The 25,045-nt window shown below is 45.8% G+C and overlaps 3 protein-coding genes across 7 annotated transcripts in view; all 3 read left to right on the top strand.

Moving 5' to 3' along the window:
- Positions 1-4,579: 4,579 nt before the first annotated feature.
- Positions 4,580-8,049, top strand: LYZL6 (lysozyme like 6). The gene is made up of 4 exons (XM_004432592.3): positions 4,580-4,718; positions 5,655-5,813; positions 6,733-6,811; positions 7,980-8,049. Exons 1-4 carry the CDS (start codon positions 4,580-4,582, stop codon positions 8,047-8,049), a joined length of 447 nt encoding a protein of 148 aa, XP_004432649.1.
- Positions 8,050-10,037: 1,988 nt separating this feature from the next.
- RDM1 (RAD52 motif containing 1) lies at positions 10,038-18,011 on the top strand. Of its 2 annotated transcripts, XM_004432588.3 has the most exons (7): positions 10,038-10,133; positions 10,526-10,705; positions 13,130-13,252; positions 13,646-13,817; positions 14,755-14,853; positions 16,506-16,591; positions 17,892-18,011. In XM_004432588.3, exons 1-7 carry the CDS (start codon positions 10,038-10,040, stop codon positions 17,991-17,993), a joined length of 858 nt encoding a protein of 285 aa, XP_004432645.1. In that variant the 3' UTR covers positions 17,994-18,011. The 2 variants fall into 2 exon arrangements, 1 of the variants encoding a protein (XP_004432645.1); XR_015554746.1 differs by lacking the exons at positions 13,646-13,817; positions 17,892-18,011.
- A 447-nt stretch (positions 18,012-18,458) lies between these two features.
- The window catches only part of LOC101409171 (leucine-rich repeat-containing protein 37A2), a 50,940-nt gene continuing 44,353 nt past the window's right edge, over positions 18,459-25,045 (top strand). For all 4 annotated transcript variants that reach the window (XM_087441327.1, XM_087441325.1, XM_087441326.1 and 1 more), the window contains exon 1: positions 18,459-23,122. In XM_087441327.1, coding sequence (XP_087297453.1) covers positions 18,459-23,122 — 4,664 coding nt within the window. The remainder of the gene's footprint in view (positions 23,123-25,045) is intronic.

Raw genomic sequence — 25,045 nt, 5'->3', positions numbered from 1 at the left:
ATGCTGACATTATCCCCTCTAAGATTTTAAGCTTCAGGGAGACCCTCCCCTGGCCAAATTTCCAGCCTTTGGTCCTGGGCTGTGGGAGCCTCTCCTCCCACCCAGGGCTCTAAATCTGTACAGACAAGTTTATTTGGTTCATCTGAGGCACCTGTAGATTTTTGGCCACAAACGGTACCTCATAAAGTGGTACCCCAAGAATGCCCTCCTCCCAGGGTTCTGCCTCCACCCAGGCTCCAGCTGGCTTCACCTCCCAAGATGCAATGTGCTGCTGCCCTGCTGGGAAGAAAAGGCCAGAGGTGGAGGGTACCGGGCAGCACTGCCCACTTAGAAAGCTCTTCCTACTTTCTTTCTGTCAGACCCTGCCATCCCGTCTCAGAGAGCAGAGAGGCCATCAGTAACAAAACTTTCTCTTGCCTCCTTTTGCTACGGTTGGTGAAATGTCTCTCAGACGTCCTTGGTGACTAATGATACTAAGATGTGTGGCCTTCGTGGGGAAGTGACAGGTTGTCAGATCCCCATTCCACAGATGGTTAACCCCAGGCCGACTCTACTAGGCAGGTCTCTTTTGGTCGCAAGTGACAGACACCCAACTCAAACTTGTTTACGCAAGAAGGGACATTTATTGACTCGCAGGATTGCAGTAAGTGTGAGAGTGTGTTTAGGCCTCATAAGCGGTGGACTCTGGGACTGGAATCCTGTCTGACTCTGCTCCCTCTTCAAGGAGGCTTATCCTCTCAGATGGGCTATATCCACATGATTTCAAACTGCTGGCCTCTGGCCCCACACTGGAAGGCTTCCTGTGAAAAGCTGAGCTGCTCCAGTTAGTTTCAGTTCAAAATGTATTGGTTTGGTCTTAGGCACATCCTGTAACCTGGAGGGCACGGCCTTGTGACTGGCAGCCCCCACTAAAACCCCATGGGGGAAAGAGTTTCCCCAAAGGTGGTACTGTTCCCAGAAGGGAAGGGAGGTGGGCAGACAGAACAACCAGCATTCTCCACCCTGTCCCACCTAGTGGTCCTCATCACAGTTGTCACCAGTCCTTCCAGGCCCATCCACCATTTCTGCCGGAAGCTTGGATAGGCCTCAAGACTGAGCCAATTTGTGTGGTAAGACCAGCATATTTCCAGGAGAGTGGTGACATCACAGAACTGGGGTTCCAGAAGGCGGGGGTGGCCCGGCACTCCCACCTTCTTTGGAACATGGAGAGCTGTGAGCTGCGCGGGACTAGAGTATAGTTCATGAGGAAGAGGAGGCTCCTACCCAAACAGCTTTGTTCTACAGATTCTCACAGAAATCCTTGGGCCGGCTGGGACCTGGGGTCAGAGCGGGACAGGAGAGAGGTAAGCTTCAGAAGGGGTGGGGGAAAGGCACCTGCCTGAACCACTGTCTGCTTCAAGGAGACCTCAAGAGGGGACTTCATGGGAGAGACAGAGCTCCCTGCTTCCCGAGGTTCAGTGACACCTGTCTCTGGAGGAACCTTGTGAGTCAGGGCATGAGACGTACTTACTCTAAAAAATTCTTTGTTGTTTGTCTGAAATTCTAATATAACTGAGCATCCTGTAATTTTATTTGCTAAATCTGGCAACTCTAGGGTGGGAGAGAGCAGCAAAAGCATGGTGGCAAGCTCAGGCTGGTATGGAGGAGTCTCAGAAGATAGAACAACAGATCCGTGAGGAAACAAGGGCGTCGAGGTGGCCATCTTGTTCAAGCAGAAGCTGCCTGACTCATGAAGCCGGTGGATGCAGGACACCAGGCCTTTGCCCTCAGGGACATACATCTAGTTTAAGGGGAAAAATACACACACACACACACACACACACACACACTCCTACTGATAGAAATCGCCCATTCTTTGTTTTCGTGGCATTGACCATTTTGAAGAATATAGGCCAGTTATCTTATAGATTTTCCTTCAGTTTGGCTGTGTCTGATGTTTCCTCAGGATTAGCTACAGGTTGCGCATCCCTGTCAGAATACTCCATAAGTGATGTGAGTCCTTCTCAGGATAATACATCTGGAGGCACGTAATGTCTCTCTGTCCCTCATTGGTGGCCTTAATTTTGATTGCAAGGTCAAAATACTGCCTGGTTTCTCCACTGTATAGTTGCTGTTTTTCCCATGCAACTAATATGCAATCTGCGGAGAGACACTTTAAGACCATGTACATACCCAGTGCTCCATCAAGCTTCCCACCACCTCGGATTTAGCATCCATTGATGATTCTTGCTCAAACCAATCTAGGATGGTTGCAGAATGGTGATTTTCCAACTTCCTGATTCCTCCACATCTATCGATCAGCATTTTACTGTCAGGAAGAGCTCACTCCTTCATGCCCGTTATGTACCTATTTATCTGGTTTTTACTATTATGGACTCATGGATTCCTATCTCATTCAATGGATTATAATCTGCTACTATCATTATTTATTTTGATGATGAAATTGCCCCAGATTACCTTGGAAAATTATGCAATGGTTTCTCAGATACGACACCAAAAGTACAAGCAACAAAGGAAAACTATATAATCAGTCTCCATCAAAATTTAAAACTTTTGTGTTTTAAAGAACACCATCAAGAAAGTGAAAGGCAACCCACGAAATGTGAGAAAATATTTGCAAATCATGTATCTGATAAGGTTCTAACATCTAGAATATATAAAGAACTTCTACAACTCAATAATAAAAAGACAAATAACCCAACTAAAAAATGGCAAAGGATCTGAATAGACGTTTTCCAAAGATATTCAAATGGCCAATGAGCACATGAAAAGATGCTTAACATCATTAGCCATCAGGGAAATGCAAATAAAAACCACAATGTGATACCACCTCACAGCCATTAGGATAGCTTTGATCAAAAAGACAGATAATGACAAGTATTGGTGAGGATGTGGAGAAATTGGGATCTTCACGCACTGCTGATGGGAATGTAAAATGATGCAGCCACTTTGGAAGTCTGGCAGTTCCTCAAAAGTTTAAACTTTAAGTTACCATATGACCCAGCAATTGCACTCCTTGGTATATACTCAAAGACATGAAAACATATGTCCACACAAAAACTTGTATGTGAATGTTCATAGCAGCATTATTCATAATAGCCAAAAAGTAGAAACAACCCAAATGTCTGTAAACTGATGAATACATAAACAAATTGTGCTATATCCATATGATAGAATATTGTTCAGCCATATAAAGAAATGAAATACTGATACATGCTATAACATGAATGGCCCTTGAAAACATTATATTAAGTGAAAAAGCTAGACACAAAAGGCCACATATTGTATGACTCCATTTATATGAAATGTTCAGAATAGGCAAATCTATATATAGAGAAAGTAAATTAGTGGTTGCCAGAGGCTGGAGGGAGGGGGAATGGGGAGTGACTACTAATGGGTACAGGGTTTGTTTTGGGGGTTGATGAAAATGTTCTAAAGTTGACTGTGGTGACAGTTGCGTGGTTCTGCAGATACACTAAAAACCTATTGTACACTTTAAATAAATTAATTGTATGGCATATGAATTACATACTGTGAATTATATCTCAGTAGAGCTGTTACCAAAAAAATGTTATTCCAGATTCGGCCAGTGAGTGCTCCTTTGCGCTGGCTCTCGTGTCCATTTGACACGCCCCAATCCACACTCTGAGCAGTTGCTTACTTTCTGGCACAACAAGATAATCCAGACTTACCTCAAACCCTTTCCTATTCCAGCCTGAGAGTCAGCCATTTTCCCAAGAGTCCTGGTTCCCATTCAGGGGAAATGTGAAACCAAGATCTGGGCATTTATTATTGCCTTTAATCGTCAAGACAACCCTATTAAGTAAGTATTAACATATCATTTTATAAATAAGGGTCAGAGAGGTTAAGTATGTTGCCCAAGGTCACACAGCAACCCAGCCTTTGAAAGCATGCAGTGTGAATCCAGAGCCCTTGTTCTTCACTCCTTCCCCTACAGACACACACACACACACAAATGTGAAAGTGAAGGTTATTCCTACAATTAGAACACTCTTACCTGCTTTACGATATGCACCTTCAAGGGGAAACAAAAGGTAGAACTTATAACCAGCACACTAGGAATTGCACAAGATAGAGTATGCTCTTGGGGAAAGTCACGTGTCATGTGTCCGGGAGTGCGGGGTTGGGGGGAGATCAGCATCCAGTGTCATAGCCCTTCCTCTGAAAGCACATGCCCTGTCCGAGGACACACACACACATACAGGTGAAGCGTGGTTATTAATCCCCTTTGCCAACCTTTGAAAGAGGGCAGAGACCTACAGATGAAAGGAGATTGGCCTTAGTTTTTAACCGGTGAAGCTGGGCAATGGGTACACGGAGGTTCATGATGCTATTCTCTCTCCTTTTGTAAATGTTTAAGATTTCCTGTAATAACAAAGTACTTATAAAATAATGAATGAGAGGAGAAAGACTGGAAAGAGCCAGATGGGGAGCAGTGAGTGAGCGAGGACCTTTGGCTGCTCTCTCCAGATCCCTCAGGCTCTGGGAGAAGACCAGCAGGAAGTCTGTGAGACCCTGAGAACCACGGGCCCTCAGCCGCACCTTCTCCCCTCCAAAGATGCCGAGGGCGCTGCTCATGTCCTTGGTCAGCTGCCTCGCCGCCGTACATCAGGCCAGCCTCATCAGCCGCTGCGACCTGGCCAAGGCGCTGCACGAGGAGGACTTGGATGGGTTTGAGGGCTACTCCCTGAGCGACTGTGAGTGCCATTCGCCCCGCCCCATTTCTCCCCCTCTCCAGGTTGCGCCCTACGCGACCGTCTTTCTTTCTCTCTCATTCGTCTTTCAAAGCCAAGTTCAAAAAGCAGCCCTCTCCAAGAAGCCTTCCCAACATTCCACATACATTCAGCAATTGTTAACTGAGCACTTATTGTGTACCAGGAACTATTCACGGTGCTGAGGATATAGACATCAACACAGCCCCTTCCCTCCTAGTGTTCACATGGTGGGGGAGACAAGCAATAAACACACACACAACTGAAGCATTGACATACTTCCTGTTGGTGATAAATGCACTGCAGAAGAATAAAGCAGGGGGAGTGATCGGTGACGCTGTTCTAGAAGGGGAAGTCAAGGAAGGCCTCTTTGAGGAGGTGACATTGAGCAGCGCTGAATGAAGTAAAGGACCTGGTCACCCAATGTCTGGGGGAAGAGCAGTCCAGGCAGAGGGAACAGCCAGCTCAAAGACTTCATCCTACTCTACGCTAGAGATGTTGCCCTTTGGCCCAGAATTTGTGCACACCTGTTTTACAACACTTTCTCCTTTTATCTCACTTTGTGGTTTTTTTAGGTACATATCTTCATTCTAGGACTATAGGCCCCTTGAAGGCAGCACCTTCATTTGACACAGTTAAATGTCCCTCACTGGGCTTTGCACAGTTCCTGGCACACAGTAGATGATCATTAAGTGCAGAAAGCACGGATGGACAGAGGGACTGATGAGTGGTTGTGCTGATGGGTGGGTGGATGGACCAAAAGATGAGAAAAGGAGCAGCTAATGAGTGTTTCTAGCCCACGAGCCCTTCTAGCCTCTGAGGCCTTGTTCCTCTCTTCCAATTCTTCATCTCCATTTCTCCTCCATCTCCATTCTCCCTCAGGTTGGCCCCCTCTAAAAGCCTTCTTCTCCCTGTTCTAAGGGCTGTGCCTGGCTTTTGTGGAAAGCAACTTCAACATATCAAAGGTAAATGAAAATACAGATGGCAGCTTTGACTATGGCATCTTCCAGATCAACAGCCACTACTGGTGCAACGATCACCAGAGTCACTCGGAAAACATTTGCCACGTGGACTGTCAAGGTCTGGCCCGGGCCCCAGGGTGGGAGAGGTGAGAGAGATCCCAGGCTCTACTCACAGGACCTCTCTTCCCACCACAGCCTGGGAATGCCCCCAGAGGGATGGCTCAAGGAATCAGGGAATCCCTTTACTGAGCAGAGGGTTTGACCAATGGCCCTAGTGCCCATCCAGCTAGGAGATTCTGCAGTGTCCTCAAGCAGGATCCAGAAAGGCTCGGCACAGCCGGTAGTAGCAGAGCAGCGGCAGCAGCCAACGTTTATTGAGAGCATATTATACACTAAGCACTTTACACGCAGAGCTCATTTCATCCAACTTTCCTTGCAGTAGAAACTAGTGTGATCCCCACTTTACAGATGAGCCAACTGAGGCTCATAGAACCAGTGATGCATGCCAGACTAGTGGCCCTGAGGGCTCAGCTCTAACCACTAAGTAGTATTGTCTTTAGCTAATGGTCTGACCAAAGGCCAAGTGCAAACTCCCCACCTCAGAGCTGATCCAGGAGGCTCCACAGCTCCATCACTCTGCCCCTCACCTCTATCGTACTCTGAGTATTGTTCCCGGGCGCTTCACCTGAAGTGCCTCCCTCATTAGGCAAGACTTTACCCTGGTCTCTGTGCTGCCTGTTTGGGCATTTCCTTTCTCTAGAAACCCCCAAAGTCAGTCAACCACCATCTGAGTGAAACACCGTCTACTCTGGCCAGGACCCAAATGTCAGTCCTCCTGCCTCTGCTCCACCCCGCACCCCCGACCTCGAGCAGCCACTGTAGTGATGTGTAAATGGGCCCCTGGAAGGGAGGCCCTGCCTAATCTGGAAGTACTCAGCCCCTGGGCGGCATGCCCCTGTGCAAGGGGAGCCGGGGTCTGCCTCAGACAGTGGGACCGTCCTCTGTGCTCTCACAGCTGTTCTCGTTCTCCCTTCCAGAGTTGCTGAGCCCCAATCTTCTCTCAATCGTCAACTGTGCAAAAAAGATCGTGTCCAGTGCAGGGGGGATGAAGAACTGGTGAGGAGGACACTGAGGGGCTACATTAGTGGGCAGAGCCCCAAGCAAGTTGTGGTGACAGAGGAAGGGACAATGGGCAAGGACTAGACCCTGTCTACAGTCTAGGACGGTGTGGAAAGTGGCAGGGCTTGGAACTCCGACTTAGAAGACCCGGGAGCTGGTTCTTCTCTATATTGTATTAAACAAAACTCTTTTGGTTGCAGTAACAGAACAACTTGAGCTAGCTCAGGGAGATTTATTCTGAGGGGACAAGGTGTCTGCTGAGCCCACACAAGGGGTGCAGCTAGAAGAGAATGGAAGCAGGGCTGGAAACTGTCGGCCAGCTTTCCCTGGCAGGTTTCTGCTTCTCTTGGTGCATTTGTTTCACTACTCCCTCTGCAGTCCACAGGAAGATCGTGGCTGCCCCAAGTTTATGGGCTAACATCCCAAGCAACTGTAGAGACTGGCTAAGCTCGTACCAGTCCACGTGCCTGGGATAGAGAATCTGATTGGTTCCACTTGGACCCCCAGCTTCGTGTCCCCGCTTGCCTCAATCAGCTGTAGACATAGGAGCAATTAAGCAATACGATCAAGGCTGCCACCGGGGCCTGCTCTCTATAACTGGCAGCAACACTTTCTATAAAGAGTGTGTTGCTCATTAGCTGGGCAGACACTCCCAAAGCCGTCAGCTTACCAATGGTGGATGTTGGGATGGTTACTTTTTCTGAGCTTCAAACTGGATAGATAAATAGTATAAATGGCTGCCTCTACAGGTGACTGCGAGGATGGAAGGAGTTAAGTGTCTTGCATACTCTAAAAACACTATGCAACAGATGGGACATTGATGACTATTAGGGCTGATGCTTTCTGGAGGGAGAGACAATGGTTGCACTTGGGATTTTTTTTTTTCACTAATTCTCAGCCCTGTAAAACAGTGCTCTCCCCCTTCAGAGAGAGATGAGGATTTGAAAATGTGGGAGCATACTGAATGGGGAAAGAGGGCAAACACTACAGATAAGGGAAATTTAAAGGAAGAATCAGAGAGGCCACGGGAGCACAGACCAGAGAGCTGGGAATGAAGGGGATTCTGGGCGTTGCTATGTGTAGAAGACTCACGAAGCGCTGGGTCATGTGTGTGGAGAAGCAGCTACTAAGTAGGAAGCAAGACGCAATCTTTTTCTCTCCACAGGGTAGAATGGAAGTTGCACTGCTCAGGCCGGCCGCTCTCCTACTGGATGACAGGGTGTCACCTGGGATGAGACAGGGCCAGGCCTGCTGTGGAGTCACCCAGAACTCCTCTCCTCACCTGGAAATTCTTCATTTCTTCCTCCTCTTGCCTCCATGTTATTTTCTTCCCTTCCCATTTACAAATAAAACTGACAAGAGCCCCAGGAATAAACGGTTTTCTAGGGCTTCCTCCTTGTTCCCATCCAGGCCCATGCCCCGGGTTCCCAACATTGCAAACCAAGAGGACCACAATGAAGAAGTTTCTATATTTTTGGAATTATTAAAGCATTCCTTGTGCAAAGAATGTGTTAATTTATTCATTATTAAGTCCATGTATATTTGAGTACCTATTATAGCAGAATGTGCTGTGACTAGAAGAAGGAAGATAAAATGTAACTATTGCTCTTCCTAGCCTAGGTGGAGAAGCAGAGACAGACAAATAATGGATACAAGAACGAATGGATACATACAATGAATACAATGGAAAATAAAATCTATAATTATTGATTTGAAACAGTATCAGGATCTGAGTAATTCCTCCAAAGCCAACTATTTTTGAAGTAAAAGAGAAAGATCAGAAGTAGATAATGGGTGGGACTAAGGGTCTGGGATATTGAGGTGGAGAAAGTAGTGGTGGGGTGGAGAAAGGGTGCCAGGTGCCAATGATTTGGGGGGTGCTTGGAAGAATGGGCTGGAATCTAGATGATAAAGACTTCTCTAGATAGGATCTGATTTGCTTGGAAGGTGCTGATGTGGAGCAGAACCTGCTTAAGGACCATACAAGGCAGAAAAGGGACAGCTGGAGGGTTGTCCCACACACTCCCCCCATCAGCCTCGTCTAACTAAACTGGGGGGTTTTCTTGGGCCACTCGTCCTTACTTCTGAGCCTTAACTGCCTTAGCTATAAAATGAGAGATTTGACTATTCTATGATTCCCAGACTTTTGGATTTCATAGACTAGTAAAATTCAAAAAAAGACCATGATAAGATTTCCAAATTTTATTTTAATGTGCAAGAGTATTAATCAAAACAAGCACTGTCCTCTATTAGCATCTCTTCATAAAACAATTTTTAGCATCAAAATTGAAGGAAGATCATACTTGTAGGATAATAAATTGGAATAGATTTTGTTTTATGAAAAAACATTTTTTAACTGATTATACTGTCCTTTTCTCGTTTTGCCGAGGACTGATGAAAACTTCATCATAGACCAGCAAGGGTCTGAAGACTATTGTTTAGAAACCTCAGAGGACCTATTTTGTAAGGTTCCTTCCCGCTCTGACATTCTAGAATTGAAATAAGGATCTTTAGGACCCACTTTCCCTCTCCGTGCGTTACTCCGCGAAACAGCCGACTATTAGGGCGCCTAGAACAGCCCTTCTCAGGCACCATGAGCTCCCATGTTGGTGCCCTACTTGGACACACTCTTTGATTTTTCCAAATTTATCTCTCCTCACTCTGCTTCCCAACATCCCGCCTCCCCGCCACGAGCACACATACACAATTCACCAGAATCATGTAGGAAAGTCAGGGAATTCTTTTTAAGGAGTTCATGCTAGAGTGTTCATGACTTAATGAGTTATACCGTGATTTGTGTATCTAAAATTCATGAAAACACTCAAGTCAAAGGATTGCGTCTTCACTAGTCTTTCCCACACAGAGTCAGGAAATCTAAAATTTCAAAGGTCTGTAGATAACTACTCACTACTAGTACTCTAAGTCTTCTCCAGGAGTGCAGAGGAAGCGGGCTGCTATAAAGAGGTCCGCATCCTTCGATCCTGTAAACTCACCCTTTGGACTCTACCCTGAAAATACACTAAATTCTACGACATTGGGGCAGTGGGGCTTCAGAAGCGGGAACTAGAGCCGGAGGAGAGAAGAGGCTGTCTCACGCCGCCCTCGCCCCACCCCCCCGGAGGGCCCCGCCCCTCGCATGCGCCCCTTTTTAAAAAGCGCGGGCGCGCCTTGCGCAGGCGCAGTGAGGCGTGAGCCTTAGCCGCGCACGCGCAGTGATGATAGGATGGCGGAGTTGGTGCATTTTGCGGTTCCCACCGAGAGTGACAAAACCTTGCTGGTGTGGGAGCTGAGCTCTGGACCCACGGCCGAGGCCTTGCATGTGAGCCGGGCCTCGGTGGAGGGTGGAGGGTGGACGGAAGGATGGAGAAAGCCGCCCCCTGGTGACTGGGAGTCCCAGAGTCCAGCTTTAGCACCTCACCCGCCTTGTAGTCTCCGCTAAGGACCCTTTGTTCCAGAGGGGACCTCCGCTGTCATCTAGCCCCAGCAGATTTCTGAGAGGTGACTCTCAACAGCCAGCACGTATTGCCTTCTAATGCTTCTTGAATCTTCAGATTTCAGAGGAAAACTTGTCCATGAAATGAGAAGTGTTTTGAGTCGCACCCTCTCCCCAGTTGCCTGTGGAGAAGGGTTTGGGGAATAGAAGGGAACGGGCAGTTTTGTTTCCTGGCCATGACATTTCATGCACTTACCTGGCGTGGGACCACACCACAGCGTTCTCTGTTCGCAGTGTTCTCCCAGTTTGGCCTTGTGTATTCGGTCCGAGTCTTCCCAAACGCTGCAGTGGCCGGTCCTGGTTTCTATGCCGTTATCAAGTTTTATTCAGCAAAAGATGCCCACAGAGCCCAAATGGCATGCGACCAGAAGCAGCTTTTTCAGAAATCTCCAGTGAAGGTGGGTCCAAAGAGGGAATTCCTAGCTCCACTGGGATGAAGTGCTGAATTCGATAATAGGCTAGCATTTGTGCAGCTCTTTGGTTTACAGAATGCTTTCAGATGCATTGCTACTCTGATCCTCCTGTCCCCCATTGTTTTTTTTAGATGAAGAAACCTGAACTCAGGATGGTTAAGTGACTTACTTAAAGTTCATGACAATAACTGTGGAAGTTTGAGGTCAAACCGAATCTTGCCCATGTTAAACCCCTTGTCATTTTATGCTGCCTCTGAATTTTAAAAATCTTCCCTAGAAGAGTCTTGCTTATATTTACTTTTATGTGGATTTAAAATGTGAGCTTGACAAACTCTTTTGTCAGTTGTAACGTTAAGGATACTTCATCATCATCACTCTCAAACTGCCTATTCAGAATTCCTTTCACTTCTCGGAAAACAAAACATTCTTTAATGCATTATAGAAAACTTATTCCATACTAACATGCCGTCCAATTTTACTTTTCCAGAGCCCCAGAATTATATTTTATTTTGTGCCTTAATTCAACCACTGTTCCTTTTTCAAGGACCATCTCAATTCCTCTGAATAAGAGTGAGGCTTAGATTTCCCGAAGCTTTCACTTTATAATTGTGTCTTCATAAGCCTTCTCTGATTGGCTTCTTGATCTGGCTGTGTCCTGCTGACCTTGCTGCCTATTCTTACCCATATTCCTTTCCTCATTGATTTAACCTTGACTGAATCTGAGAACTCTCCTCAGATGTGACTCCAGGTATACCACTTCCAATTCTGTACCCTGTTCAACACCCTCTTCAACCCTGGCTCCACTACCTGTGATTACCTGTCAGACATCCTTTAATTTGCAGACTATGATCTGCCTGCTTCTAGTCTGGGACCATTTCACATAGCCACTCAGATATTACAGATGGTACGGGAAAGACTGTGATACAGTTACTTGGCATCAGATGTGAGTTATGAGGTTTTTTTCTCTCATTGGACATTAAAACCATTTCAGAAGCTTTAGGTTTTGAGATTTTCACAGCATAAAGCACATCACTGATAGAGTGATGCAGGAAATGTTCTATAAGTCAATACATAGTTGAGAGGAGAGGGAATTCATATTAGATATCTTTATTTAACACAGAGCCTTGGGTTACTACCAGCTGCCCCCAAAATTGTTATCTAGTTTAATTACATGTTCTTTATACTTTGGCAAGTACACATAGTTCCTGTCTTTTTGCCTTTTATAAATACAGAAAAGAGAATAGCGTCTTAAAGTAAAATCAAGGAAAGGCCTCAGGCATCTGAGAGAGGTTTTTTCAGTAGCATGAAGGAAAATGGTTGCCAGAAAGAACGGTGCTAAGGTTATCCGAGGTGACCACTGTCCCTACTACCCAGGGGCTCAGAGCCCTTCTGAAGCTTCCTAGTTGTTCAGAACAGCTCCGCTGTGACTCACCATACAGGCTCACCTCCCCTGCCTCACTCAACATTTAAAAATTAATCTTCATTTCTCCTTCCCAGCAGGCAGCTTCAGGTGGAGAAAGTAATTTCATTTTCTTATTTACTCATTTCTTTCATTCATTCGCTCAATCAACAGACCATCAATTCCCTATTATATGCCAAGAACTGTGCTTGGTTCTAGGAATGAGACAAGAATAAGATATGGTTCCTTCAAGCACTTAAAGAGCTTATAAACTAGTGATAGAAGAAGATGCACAAACAAATCAATAAAGAATTAAAAATGCTTTGACTTTATTTGTATTATTTGAATTTTTATGAATTTATTTTATACTATACCCTGTTTAAAATTGAAATAGACATTTAAGAAAGAACAAGCGGTGTAAGAAATCCACAGTAATGCATAAGCTATTTAGAGAGTTAACACTGGAGACATTTGCATTCTCAATGAAGCTTGTTAATGCAGATGACCCTCTGTTTTAGTTGCTTATAAAGTTTACAGAGGTATGTGTAGTCCCTCTTCTAACAGGAGTTAGTAACTTGGGGAGGGGGGTGCTGCAGATTAAGGTCCTACCTCTGTGGCAGGTCCATCTTATCTGCTCTTCAGGTCGTATTCTCAAACAGGAGCTATGGAATGGGACAACTAAAACAATTTATATCCTTTGCTTACCCATACCCTATAATTTGCTTCTGCAGGGCTTCCTTAGTTGCTTTCGTTATTACTTTCACCGCCAGAGGTCAGGGAAACCTTCTGATTAATCAGGGGCCCTGGAAATAATGCAGAAATGTACTGTGGCTTAAAAATAATAAATAATATTTATTTAGGGCTTCCTATGAACTCATTGCTTAAAGTGTTGTATCCTATTTAATCTTCACACCACTCTTTAAAATTGGTATTGATAAATCTCAGGGGTATCCAAAATAAGTCTCTATGGCAGGTTGTGATATTTTTACGTCTATCTCTTATGTCTCTAGGTTTGTCTCGGCACCAGACATAAGGCGGTTCAACATCAGTCCCTTCCCCTAAACAGCTCCCGATGCCAGGAATTGGCAAATTACTACTTTGGTTTCAATGGATGGTCAAAAAGGATCATCAAGGTACACTTTGTAGATTTTCTTTGACTAACCAAACTCTTTTCAACATTGAAATCCTAGGCCTCAGAGAGAAGAATAGAACTGGGTTGTGGGGAGGAAATGTGAGCGACCTCTAAGTGGAAGTATCTGAGCATTGGCCTGCCACCTAAAATTAATAATAATCTCATCAACTTGGGTGGTGGTGTCCATAATTTTCTCTAGTGTTTGTATGGTATATAATAAAAAATAGTTGTCTGTATCTAGTAATTCGTTTGCAAGTCTTACTTGATTTTGAAGCTGTAGGACACCTCAACTGTTAGCTGGGATTGCTGGGGTTTAGTTTTTTTTCTAATAACAAAACACTTTGAAGTCTACATTGAGATCCTAGGAAGGACTTTTAATTCAAAATCCCGACAGCTTCAGGATCTTTCTGACCTTGAAGAGAGGGAAAATGAAAATGCCACAATATCACCACCTCAGAAGCGAAGCCTCAAGTTCCTCTGTGCTTTAGAGGTGGTGTTGCCCTCCTATGAGTGCAGAAGTCCTGGAGTTGGTGTGGCCGAGGAGCCTTTGGATAAGCTGGAGGAAGGTCTGTTTCGGGGCGGGGATGGGGGTTGGGGGGAACAGCGGGAATCCCTTTTTTTTTTTCTTTCTTTCTAAAACTTATCTTTTTGGGTACATCTTCAAGCCCTCCCCTTGCTAAGCTATTAAAGCCCTTGGCAGAGTTTTTCTGCCTTCCAATACAGGTTTTTATCTTAGGCAATACCTGACAGAACCTTTAACTTTACAATTTTAGAGCTGACTTCCTGCCAAGAAGCTTAACAAGAGGGAAATAATGTTTTTCCCATTTTTGGTCAAGAATTTTCTTTGTGCTAAAATAGTCCTTCAAATACAGGACTCTTGTAGCCTTCAGTTATCCCAGCAAAACCATCACCTAAAGATTTAAATAAACTCTTGTGTGAACGTTCAGTCCTTTGCCTCCTATAGAGGGACTCAAGTGGAAAAAGAGTTAAATATAGACCTACAAAGGGTATTCCGATTGGTACTGAGTTTTTTCCAAGGATCCATGGCTCTCAGGCTTAGGGTTTTATGTCAGAGGCAGGGCTGTCAGCAAATGAAGTGGGGTAGGCTCTCGTGGGTGATGCTCAGGGAAAGGCCACATCACCTGCACCACCACTGAACCTTTCCCACTGTGTGATGCACAGGAGAGTAGGGTCTGTAGGAGTGTAGTTTCAGCTTGTCCGTTTGAAATCTGTGAGTGTTGTGAGATTTGTGCCATATTCTTGGATTGTATCTCCCTTCTAGTACGTCAGGAACTTCTGGAATAGATTGGGGCAGTAAAAATGTGCCCTGCCAGGATATACCTACAACAGAGCCATTCAGTCATACCGTTGTGTTGTGCCTGCCCTTAATCACTAAGATTATGATCTAAGAATCGTGGATACATTTTAATTTTTAAATATAACATAAAAATCAATTATCATTCAGATAGGCATTTTAAATCCGTTTGTTTTGGTTGGATTTAGGACCATTATCATTCCTTATGAAAAGGAAGAAAACCCAGAAGCTTGCTATTCAGAAGGCTATGTCAGATGCATTCCAGAAACTGTTGATTGTGGTTTTAGGTAAGACTTTCTTGATTGTCCTCGCAGTACCTCAGTTTCAATGAGCAAATACACTCATTTGGAAAAGTCAATTGAATGAAAATAATGGATATCTGAAACACTCTATATTTCATTCACCAAATGCTGTCACAGCAGTGGTCTCAAATTTGTTCTTTGTGGCATTTGTGAGAAAAATGACAGCAAATATTATTTTCCCCAGTATATAGCTGTAGATTGACTTGCCTCAGTTCCCACTGAACGTAAGTGTTTGATCCAGTTCTTTCTTGATTGCTTGCCTATCATACAGAATAGTATAGTGATTACAAGCTTTGGACCCCTGTGTTTGAGTCCTAACTCTGTCTCTTAGATTTTTTTATGCAATTTGAGGTTTTATAGCCAGAGAGATTTGAAGGTATTTAATATCTCTAAGCTGCAATTTCTTTATCTGCAAAATATGGTTAGTAATTCAGCTTACGTCATGGTGGATATTGTAGGAGTAAATGAGGCGATGAATGTAAAAAGCTTAGAACTATGCCTAGAACATGGTAAGCAGACAAAATATGTTAACTACCATTATTATCATTGTTTTCCTGTTGGAGAGTTTATTAGATTATGTTTTTGGAATCAGTTCCGTTTCAGTTTTCATTTCTGGCACTGACATATTGGGAGAAAATGATTCTTCTGTAATAATCAGCTACGTTTTTGTGAGCCTTGAAAATGGTCATACTATTGAATAGCATTGATTATGTTCCCTATTGAGTTCTACAGTGGTGTGAATGTACGGGCTGTGCCCAAAGGAAACATTATGATTAGTAGAGAGTTCTGAACAGAACTGCTGCCCTGCTTCACAGCCCTGCAGGCTTAGAGACTGAGAAATCCTAGCTAAGTTGTCAGAGACCTTATTTACTTGAAGGGGTTGACCCTGGATTGTTCTCAGCCTTCCAGCTTGGGCAGCCCTTCCAGTGAAGGTTGACTTTCCTGATCATCGGGTAGAATCTCCATCAGCTGTCAACTCTGAGTAACAACCTTTAAGAACCAAACTACATGTCTGGGTTGTTTACTTCTCCCTAATGTGCTAACGTATCCCTTGTACACACTCAAAACTCCTGAGACCAGAAAGCCTTGTGGCTCTAGTTTGCCTTGAGGGAAGATGTATTGTCTATAAGGTACATGGGCCAGTTTCTGCCAATAAAGTGTTGAAATGCTCGCGCTCTCTCTCCCCCCGCCCCAAAGCTTTGTTCATTGTATCTGCTGGAATTTTGGTTCCCAGGGAGTAGACACTTGCCTTGCCTCTAATATGAAGTATCTACTGTGGTCCAATGGTCTCTATCCCAGGTTTGAACTCTCTTTGACCCCCACCTAATGCCTTACTATTTAATCGTATTATGATCGAACAGTTTTGTTTCCACAGTTTTTACTTCCTATGTCATTATTCCTTAATTCCTATCTCTAAGATCATAAAATTTTTTGAACCAAAGTTGATACATCATATATATTTTTTCACAAATAGTTATGATAAAAACTAAAGTGTGAGATGAGGGAACTTCTAGGAAAATGCTCTTATTTTCTGCTTTTAGAAATCAAAAGAATGTGGAATTATTGGGTGCTACCATTGTATACAGGAAATTTTAAAACAAGAAAAATTCTGAATTGATCTTTAATAACTGTTTCAGAAAGTGGTAAAATAGCTGTGACATATAGACCCTGTGAAGAGATCACAGATGCCAGAACTGAAGAGGAACTACAGGATTTAATTCAAGTATGTGGAGATAAAAGCCATAATTCAAAACAGCCAGCAGGATTTGGAAGACTGGCATGTACAGTCAGCTCTGTCATCCTTAGGAAAATGTGAACCTCTGAAGCTGCTTTTGAGTGCAGGGAATTTCTGGGGCTTTTCCTGAGGTCCTGGCCCTTGGCTCTGAGCCCTTATTTGAAATTTGGAGAGCAGGATTGGAGACCATCAGAGTACGCCTACAGTTGTGGACACAGGAGAAGAGACAGACTTTTTAGAACTCCCCTCAAGCAAGATCCCAGGGATTTGGGAACAAAGTAACTATGGCCTTAAGTGTGATTATGCTACAGCATTTGAAAACCATTATGCCTTTCAAGTAAGATGTATTACCCAGATCTCAGCATCTCATATACATCTTGTGTGAAATATTTTGCTGAAGAACCTTTCTGTGAACCAATTATATGGTTGCCCTGAATTAGGGATTAAGTTACCAAAGTAATTTCTAAAAGAAAATATTAATGTACTACATATAGACTGTTTTTTTTTTTAAAAAGGGAGCAAAAAATGTGTTTTGTGTCATTGAGAATTTAATTTGGGGCTAGATTTCTGACTAACTCACCCCAAAGTTGCAAAGTTTGATTTGAAGGGAAGAAAGTAGAGAAAGAAAAGGTGATTATACTCTGAAAAAGTATTTGAAGTTTTCTCTGTGCAAAATAATTATTTTAATCCAATTTAGATCAAACCAGTCAAGGAAACTTCAAATTTATCCAAGTTTGGGCTTTAAGAAGTCTAAGATGAAGCCCCTTTTCTCTTGGAGTTTACATGCTAGAGGTTGTGCCAGATAATAAACAAGGACTAAAATAAAATAGATTATAAAGGGCTGTGAAGGAGGTAGTAAACTGGGTGCCAGTTACAGTATTTCAAGAAAATTATTTAACATGCTGACTTTAACATCCTACATGTCTTCTCCATGTGTGCACACAGGGTAGACCTCTGAAAAGTGGCATTGTTACTTTTTCTAGATTAATGGCTGTGTTGAGCCATGGTGGGGTGGGGGTGGGGGGGTCGAGTTTTCCCATGCCAATGTAGAGGGCTGTTCAGTTGGTTTCAGACCCTCTTTCCCAAAATGAATTGCTCACCCCCTACAACCTCTCCTATAGAAATTTTGGAGTCATCACTGATTCAGTGGTAGCCCCTATCTAATAGAGTGGTGAATTAATAATCAGATATGGATACTGAGAGTTTAGAGGAAATGGCAACATTTTGGAATAACTAACTCCAAAGTGTGTTCCCCTCTCCGCCACCCTAACTGGTGTTCATTTTGCAGGTCAGCTACTTTTCTTGGAAGCAGTGTGGCCAAGGGGAGGAAGAATATCTCTCTGATTTCAGCTTTGAGGAGGAAGAGTTCAGATTGCCAGAACTGAACTAGCACTTTTGAATTTCCCGGGATGCCAGGCCCTGTGGCGTCCTTGGGAAGCTCTGCCTCCCCTGTTCCCCACCCCCCACCCCCACCCCGCCACTCCCTTAACCCTCGGATCCCCCCACCCCTGGGCTGCTGGAGTCCCTGCCACCCAGGTCTGCAGCCCAAATCCTGCCTTCCTGTGAGAGGGTAACAGGGGCCTGGCGGGAGGTGGTGGTTGTCTTTGCAGGAAGAAGGGAGGCTTGGGCCCTGCTGATTCAGAGAAAAGGGCGCTCTCTGGTGGTGCGGAGCCGATCTCTGCCCGAGCCTAATAAAGGTGGCGTAAATAAAGGGTGCGACGTGAGGCGGGGGAGGGGCGCGCGGTTGCTAATGGTGCGCGCCGTCACCAGGCTGCAGTAACGGTTCGGCTTCCGCTCGGCGTGGCGCCGGCGCCCCACTGGCTTGGGTCGCTGCGCCCCGAAGCCCCCGCATGTCATGTCCCGGCTGCGCCTCTGGGCCCCACGGCTCCTCCTCGCGTGGCAACTGTTGTGGCTGCTGGTCCAGGCATCTCATCCTCCGGAGTGGGCCCTGGACCCTATCCAGCTGACCTCCGACCCCCCGGGGCCGACTGAGCCCTGGTCTTCGCACTCCTCTGATCTCCCCCCCGAATCGCCCCATGCACTTACACCCCCGGCAGAGCCAGGGGGCTTTAATTACCTGGGGTCCTCTCCTCCAACCCAGATGTTGGCATTGCCTCAGGAGTTGACTGAGACTTTGGTTCCATTCCCGGACACGGATTCAGTTGGAGAGCTGCCCCCAGGGCCAGATCAGTTTGCTGTTCCACATCGGGATCTGAATGACAAGCTAATCCAGCGTCAAAGGCTCCCAGAGGTGGTTCCAATGCTAGGTTGGGATCAGAATCAGGCCCTAGCTCTGCCTCCTCGACTCAAAAGTAAGAAGCAAACTGTAGGTCTAGATCAGGCTGGAGGTCACCAATCATTTGAAATACTTGTTCCACCTCTAGATAGTCAGAGTTCAAAACCAACAAAGTTTATTGTTTCACCCCCAAACCTGAAGAAAGATCTAGCTCAGCATCGACGGCTCGCCAAAGTTGTTGTTGGATCTCCACTTGCAAAACAAACTCAGCATCTAGAACAACAGTTGCAGGATGATGATTTAGATTCCAGTATGGATAGCTTTTATCATGAGGAGAACCTACCTATGGATTTCCTGGGGGTCCCAGATCAATCTCCAGAGCCATCTGAGGAAGTTGAAATTTCTCCACCCCTGCAGGAGGCCCAAACTCATCATCCAGAGCCCCCTGAGAAGGTTGAACCTTCACCCCAGCAAGAGGCCCAGGCCGAGCATCCAGAGCCCACTGAAGAGATAGAACCACTTCCTTTTCGGCAGGAGCCTCTGCCTCAGCCTCTAGAGCCCCCCAAGGAAGCTGAAAATTCTGCAAACCCACAGGAGGCCTCCGCTATAGCTCCTGAGTCTCCTGAGGAATTGAAACCATCTTCAGTTCAGCAGGAAGCATCAGCTGAGCCTTCAAATACTCCTGAAGAGGTTGAACCTGCTGAACCTCAGCAGTCATACTTCCGCAATGTCACCATTAAACCTGTGGATCTGGCGCTTACCATAACCCCAGAGGTGACTAAGGAGGTTGTATCTCCTCCAACCCAGCAGGAGGCCCCAACTCAGCCTCCAGAGCGCCCTGAGGAGATTGAACCTCCAGTTCAGCAGGAAGCCCTGGCTCCGCTTCCAGAGCACCCTGAGGAGGTGGAACCTACTCCAAGCCAGCAGGAGGCCCCAGCTCAGCCTGCGCAGCCTCCTGAAGAGGTCCAACCTTCTCCAGTTCAACAAGAGGTCTCAACTGAAGCTCCAGCGTTCCCTACCATTCCAGTGGGTAATGAGGTGGCAGTTCAACCTGTAGGGGAGGAGGAGGCTCATCATTCAAACTTGCCCAATGTTACACTTAAACCTGTGGATTTGGAAGTTACCATAACTCCAGAGCCTATTAAGGATGTTGAATCTTCTACATCCCAGCAGGAGACCCCAGCTCAGCCTTCTGAGCCTCCTGAGGAGATTGAACCTTCTCCAGTCCCACAGGAGGTCCTGACTCAGCCTCCAGAGCGCCCTGAGGAGATTGAACTTTCTCCAGTCCCACAGGAGTTCCTGACTCAGCATCTAGAGCTCCCTGAGGAGGTTGAACCTTCTCCGGTCTCACAGGAAGCCCTGGCTCAACCTGTGCAGCCCCCTGAAGTGGTCGAACCTTTACCAGCTCAGCAAGAGGCTCCAACTGAAGCTCCAGAGTTCCCTCCCTTTCTAATGAGTGATGAGATGGTAGGTCCACATTTCGGTGGGAAGGAGGCTTATCATTCAAACTTGCCCAATGTTACACTTAAACCTGTGGATTTGGAAGTTACCGTAGGTCCAGAGCCTATTAAGGATGTTGAGTCTTCTACAGCCCAGCAGGAAGCCCCACCTCAGCCTCTTGAGCATCCTGAAGAGGCAGAATCTTCTCCAATCCAGCAGGAGACCCCAGCTCAGTCTCCAGGGGAGGTAGAACCTTCTGCAACCCTGCAGGAGCAACCAGCTGAGCCTCCAGAGCCGCCTTCTGGGGATTTGGAACCTTCTCCAGCCCAGCAGGAACACGCAGCTCAGCCTCCAGAGCATCATGAGGTGCTGGTTTCACCTCCAGGTCATCATCATGCTCAGCATTTAAATTTGCCCAATGTCACTGTCAAACCTGCAGATGTGCAGCTTACCATAACAGGAGAACCCACTACAGAGGAGGGACCTTCTCCAATTCAGCACCAGGCTACAGCTCAGCCCTCAGTGCCCCTTAATAATGTGGAGCCTTCTGCAATCCAGCATGAGGCCCCCACTCTGCCTCATGAGAAACCTCCAACACAGCAGGAGGCCCCAGCTCAGTCTCCAGGGGAGGTAGAACCTTCTGCAACCCTGCAGGAGCAACCAGCTGAGCCTCCAGAGCCTTCTGGGGATTTGGAACCTTCTCCAGCCCAGCAGGAACACCCAGCTCAGCCTCCAGAGCATCATGAGTTGTCAGTTTCACCTCCAGGTCACCATCATGCTCACCATTTAATCTTTCCCAATGTCACTGTCAAACCTGCAGATGTGCAGCTTACCATAACAGGAGAACCCACTACAGAGGTGGGACCTTCTCCAATTCAGCACCAGGCTACAGCTCAGCCCTCAGTGCCCCTTAATAATGTGGAGCCTTCTGCAATCCAGCATGAGGCCCCCACTCTGCCTCATGAGAAACCTCCAACACAGCAGGAGGCCCCAGCTCAGTCTCCAGGGGAGGTAGAACCTTCTGCAACCCTGCAGGAGCAACCAGCTGAGCCTCCAGAGCCTTCTGGGGATTTGGAACCTTCTCCAGCCCAGCAGGAACACCCAGCTCAGCCTCCAGAGCATCATGAGTTGTCAGTTTCACCTCCAGGTCACCATCATGCTCACCATTTAATCTTTCCCAATGTCACTGTCAAACCTGCAGATGTGCAGCTTACCATAACAGGAGAACCCACTACAGAGATGGGACCTTCTCCAGTTCAGCATGAGGTACCCCTTAATAATGTGGAACCTTCTGTAATCCAGCATGAGGTCCCAACTCTGCCTCATGAGAAACCTCCAACACAGCAGGAGACCCCAGCTCAGCATCCAAAGCCCACTGAGGGGGTCAGACCTCCAGTCCAGCATGAGCATCCAGCTCAGCCTCCAGAGTCCTCTACAAATGTTCTTGCTCAACCTTCAGTACATCCTGAGGTAACATTCTCATCTCTAGGTCTGGGTGAAGCTCAGCATCCAATGTTGCCTAATATCACAGTTAAACCTGTGGATCTGGAGGTTGTCATAACTCCAGAGCCCACTAGGGAGGTTGAACATTCTCCAGTGCAACAGGAGGCCCCTACTCAGTCTCCAGTTCTCCCTGAGCAGGTTGAATTTTCTCCAGCGCAGTCTAAGCCCCTTTCCCAGTCTCCAGAGTCCCCTGAGAAGGTTGAATCTTCTCTAGGCCAACAAGAGGCCATAGCTCAGAGTCCAGATCCCCCTAAGGAGGTGGAACCTTCTTTAGTCCAACAGGAGGCCCCACCTCAGCCTCCAGAGCCACCTACGGAGATCGTAGCACAACCTCCAGTCCATAATGAGATGACAGTTCCACCTCAAGAACAGGACCAAGCTCATAATTCAAATTTGCCCAATGTCACTGTTAAACCTGTTGACCTAGAGCTTACCATAACTTCAGAACCTACCGTGGAGGCCGAACATTCTACAGCGCTGCAGCAGACTACAGCTCCTCCAGATCACCCTGAGGTAACACTTCCACATCCAGAGCAGGTTCAGGATCAGCATCCAAACCTGACTGAAGGCACAGTTCAACATTTGGATGTGGGGCCTACTATAACTCCAGAACCTACGACAGAGGTTGAACATTCTACAGCCCTGCAGCAGACTACAGCTCCTCCAGATCACCCTGAGGTGACACTTCCACAGCCAGAGCAGGTTCAGGATCAGCATCCAAACCTGACTGAAGGCACAGTTCAACCTTTGGACGTGGGGCCTACTATAACTCCAGAACCTATGACAGAGGTTGAACATTCTACAGCCCTGCAGCAGACTACAGCTCCTCCAGATCACCCTGAGGTGACACTTGCACGGCCAGAGCAGGCTCAGGATCAGCATCCAAACCTGACTGAAGGCACAGTTCAACCTTTGGACGTGGGGCCTACTATAACTCCAGAATCTACGGCAGAGGTTGAACATTCTACAGCCCTGCAGCAGACTACAGCTCCTCCAGATCACCCTGAGGTGACAATTCCACAGCAAGAGCAGGCTCAGGATCAGCATCCGAACTTGACTGGAGTCACAGTTCCACCTACGGACGGGAAAGTTACCATAACTCAGCAACCAGGGTCATCTGAGACAATTCTTTTACCTCCAACAACTCAGCATTCTACAGACTATACTATAGAAGAGGCACACCCAACTGAGCAACCAGAACAGAATGCCACCAAAACCATCAAGATCTGTGAGCTCTGTACCTGTAAAGATGAGGCGCTGTCGTGTGTTGGTCTCAGGCCAAAGGAAAGGCTCCGCACAGTGCCTGTGCCAGAGCCCTACAACGGCACCTTCACCATCTTGTGAGAACTGCCTTTCTTCATTTCTTCTCTGCATCCTGCCTGACTGGGCAGCCTTTCCCTTGAGGTCTTCCTGGGCCTTCCTTACCTCCCCAACCCACATTGACTGACTTTGTGTTTTTACCTTTTGTTTGTCAACTATTCCTTCATTCTCCTTCTTACTATTATTCCCCCTTCTCCAATCGTTTACTTGTGATCGTGTTTATACTTTTTCCTTATCCATTTTATAAGCCCCATTATTTCATTCCTTAACCTCTACTCTCCTCCTACTTTTGCTCCATCCTCCTTACAGCAACATGTCCCTCTCCCCATCTCATTGGTAGTAATACAACAAAGTGGTTAAGAGTAGAGATTTTGGAACCACACTGCCTGGGTTTGAACCCAGGTCTGTCATTTATCAGCTTTGGGACTCAATTTCCTCATCTGTAAAAGGAGGTTTATGATATTTACCATCTTATACGATTGTTGTGAGGTTTAGATGAGTTAATACATGTAAAGCACTTATATGCCTAGCATATATATATGTGTGTTAGCTATTACTATTATCAGATTCCTCATTTATGTCCAGAACTCATCTTTGTCCCCTGGCTTTCTATATATGTAGCACCCATTTTGTGCCCGACCCAGGGATAAGTGCTGTAGGAGCCACGGAAGTATGACGTTGTCTCCAGAACATGACAATGATAGGTGGGAAGAAGGGGGATATGCATAAAAAGGGAGATGATATATAATTAAGTACTAAAACATACAGACCAGGGGTGATATAATTCATCAGAATCTGTAATCACTGGGGTATGGAGGTCAGGAAAAGCTGCATGGATAGACTAAAACTTTAGCCAGGATTTAAAGAGTGCTATGACTTGTTAAATAGAGAAAAAATAGGGTGTACAGTCTAGGGAAAGGCATGGCTGCAGGAATGATCAGGATTTAATAGACCAGCATGGCTATAAAGAATTGGGTTAGGAAGCAATGAAAGACATGATTATAAAAAACCTTGACTATCAATTACAGGGGTTTGAAAGTTACACTATGAGATATAGAGAGCCATTGAAAATTTTCAAGCAACAGAGACAAATGATTAAAACAAGAGGATTATTTTAGACTCCATATGTAGAGCAATCTAGAGAGGAAAGCTTGATTCAGGGAGACCAAAGAGAATGCTTTAGAAAAATCTTAGTGGTTGTGATAGGAGTAGAAAGAAAATCCTGAGAACACTACAAAGGAAGAACCAACAAGTCTTAGTAAGTGACTGGCGTTGGGGGGTGGGGTGTACAGGAAAGAGAATAATCAGATATGACTCTCAAGTTTCTGTCCTGGTTGATGAGAATGATGGTGGTACAACAGGTGGAAGTACAGCAGTTGGGAAGGAGTGCCCTTCCCAACAGTTGAGGGAGATGAATTCAGTTTTAGGCATTTTTATTGTTGAGCATAAGGCAACCAGAAGGCTTCTGGTTGAGTGGAAATGTCCACTAGGCAGATGGACACACAGGTATCTGTTTTGACTTATTTCTGATCACCTGAAAATGTATATAAACTGAATAGGTAAGTTGTTGCTGAGGGAAGAGGACAAAGCTAAAGGTAAAGATTCCAGGTCATCCACCAAGTTGGTGGTTGAAACTGAACCTCAGGCATTTGACAGCTTCTTTTAAACACATGTAATTCGTGGATACATTCTCACTGTTCAAAAAAAAAAAAAAGTCACAGAAATATATAGGATAAAATGTGAAAATCCCACACCACCCTCCCTACCATCCATAAGATAATTCCTGTTACCATTTTAGTGTGTGTCCTTCCTTCCAATCTCTTTCTTTTGCATTTTTTCCCCGGATGAGGTAATACTTTACTCCTGGCTCAGTGGTTTGTGCTTTTCCCTATGCAACATGTCTAAGAGATCTTCCATATTAGTCCCTCTAATTTCAAATTGCC

Source organism: Ceratotherium simum, chromosome 16 (genome assembly GCF_057802395.1).
Source record: "Ceratotherium simum simum isolate JZ-2026a chromosome 16, ASM5780239v1, whole genome shotgun sequence".
Classification (NCBI taxonomy): Eukaryota; Metazoa; Chordata; class Mammalia; order Perissodactyla; family Rhinocerotidae; genus Ceratotherium; species Ceratotherium simum.
The sequence above is the reverse complement of the archived record's forward strand: the minus strand, read 5'-3'. Positions and strand labels throughout refer to the sequence as shown.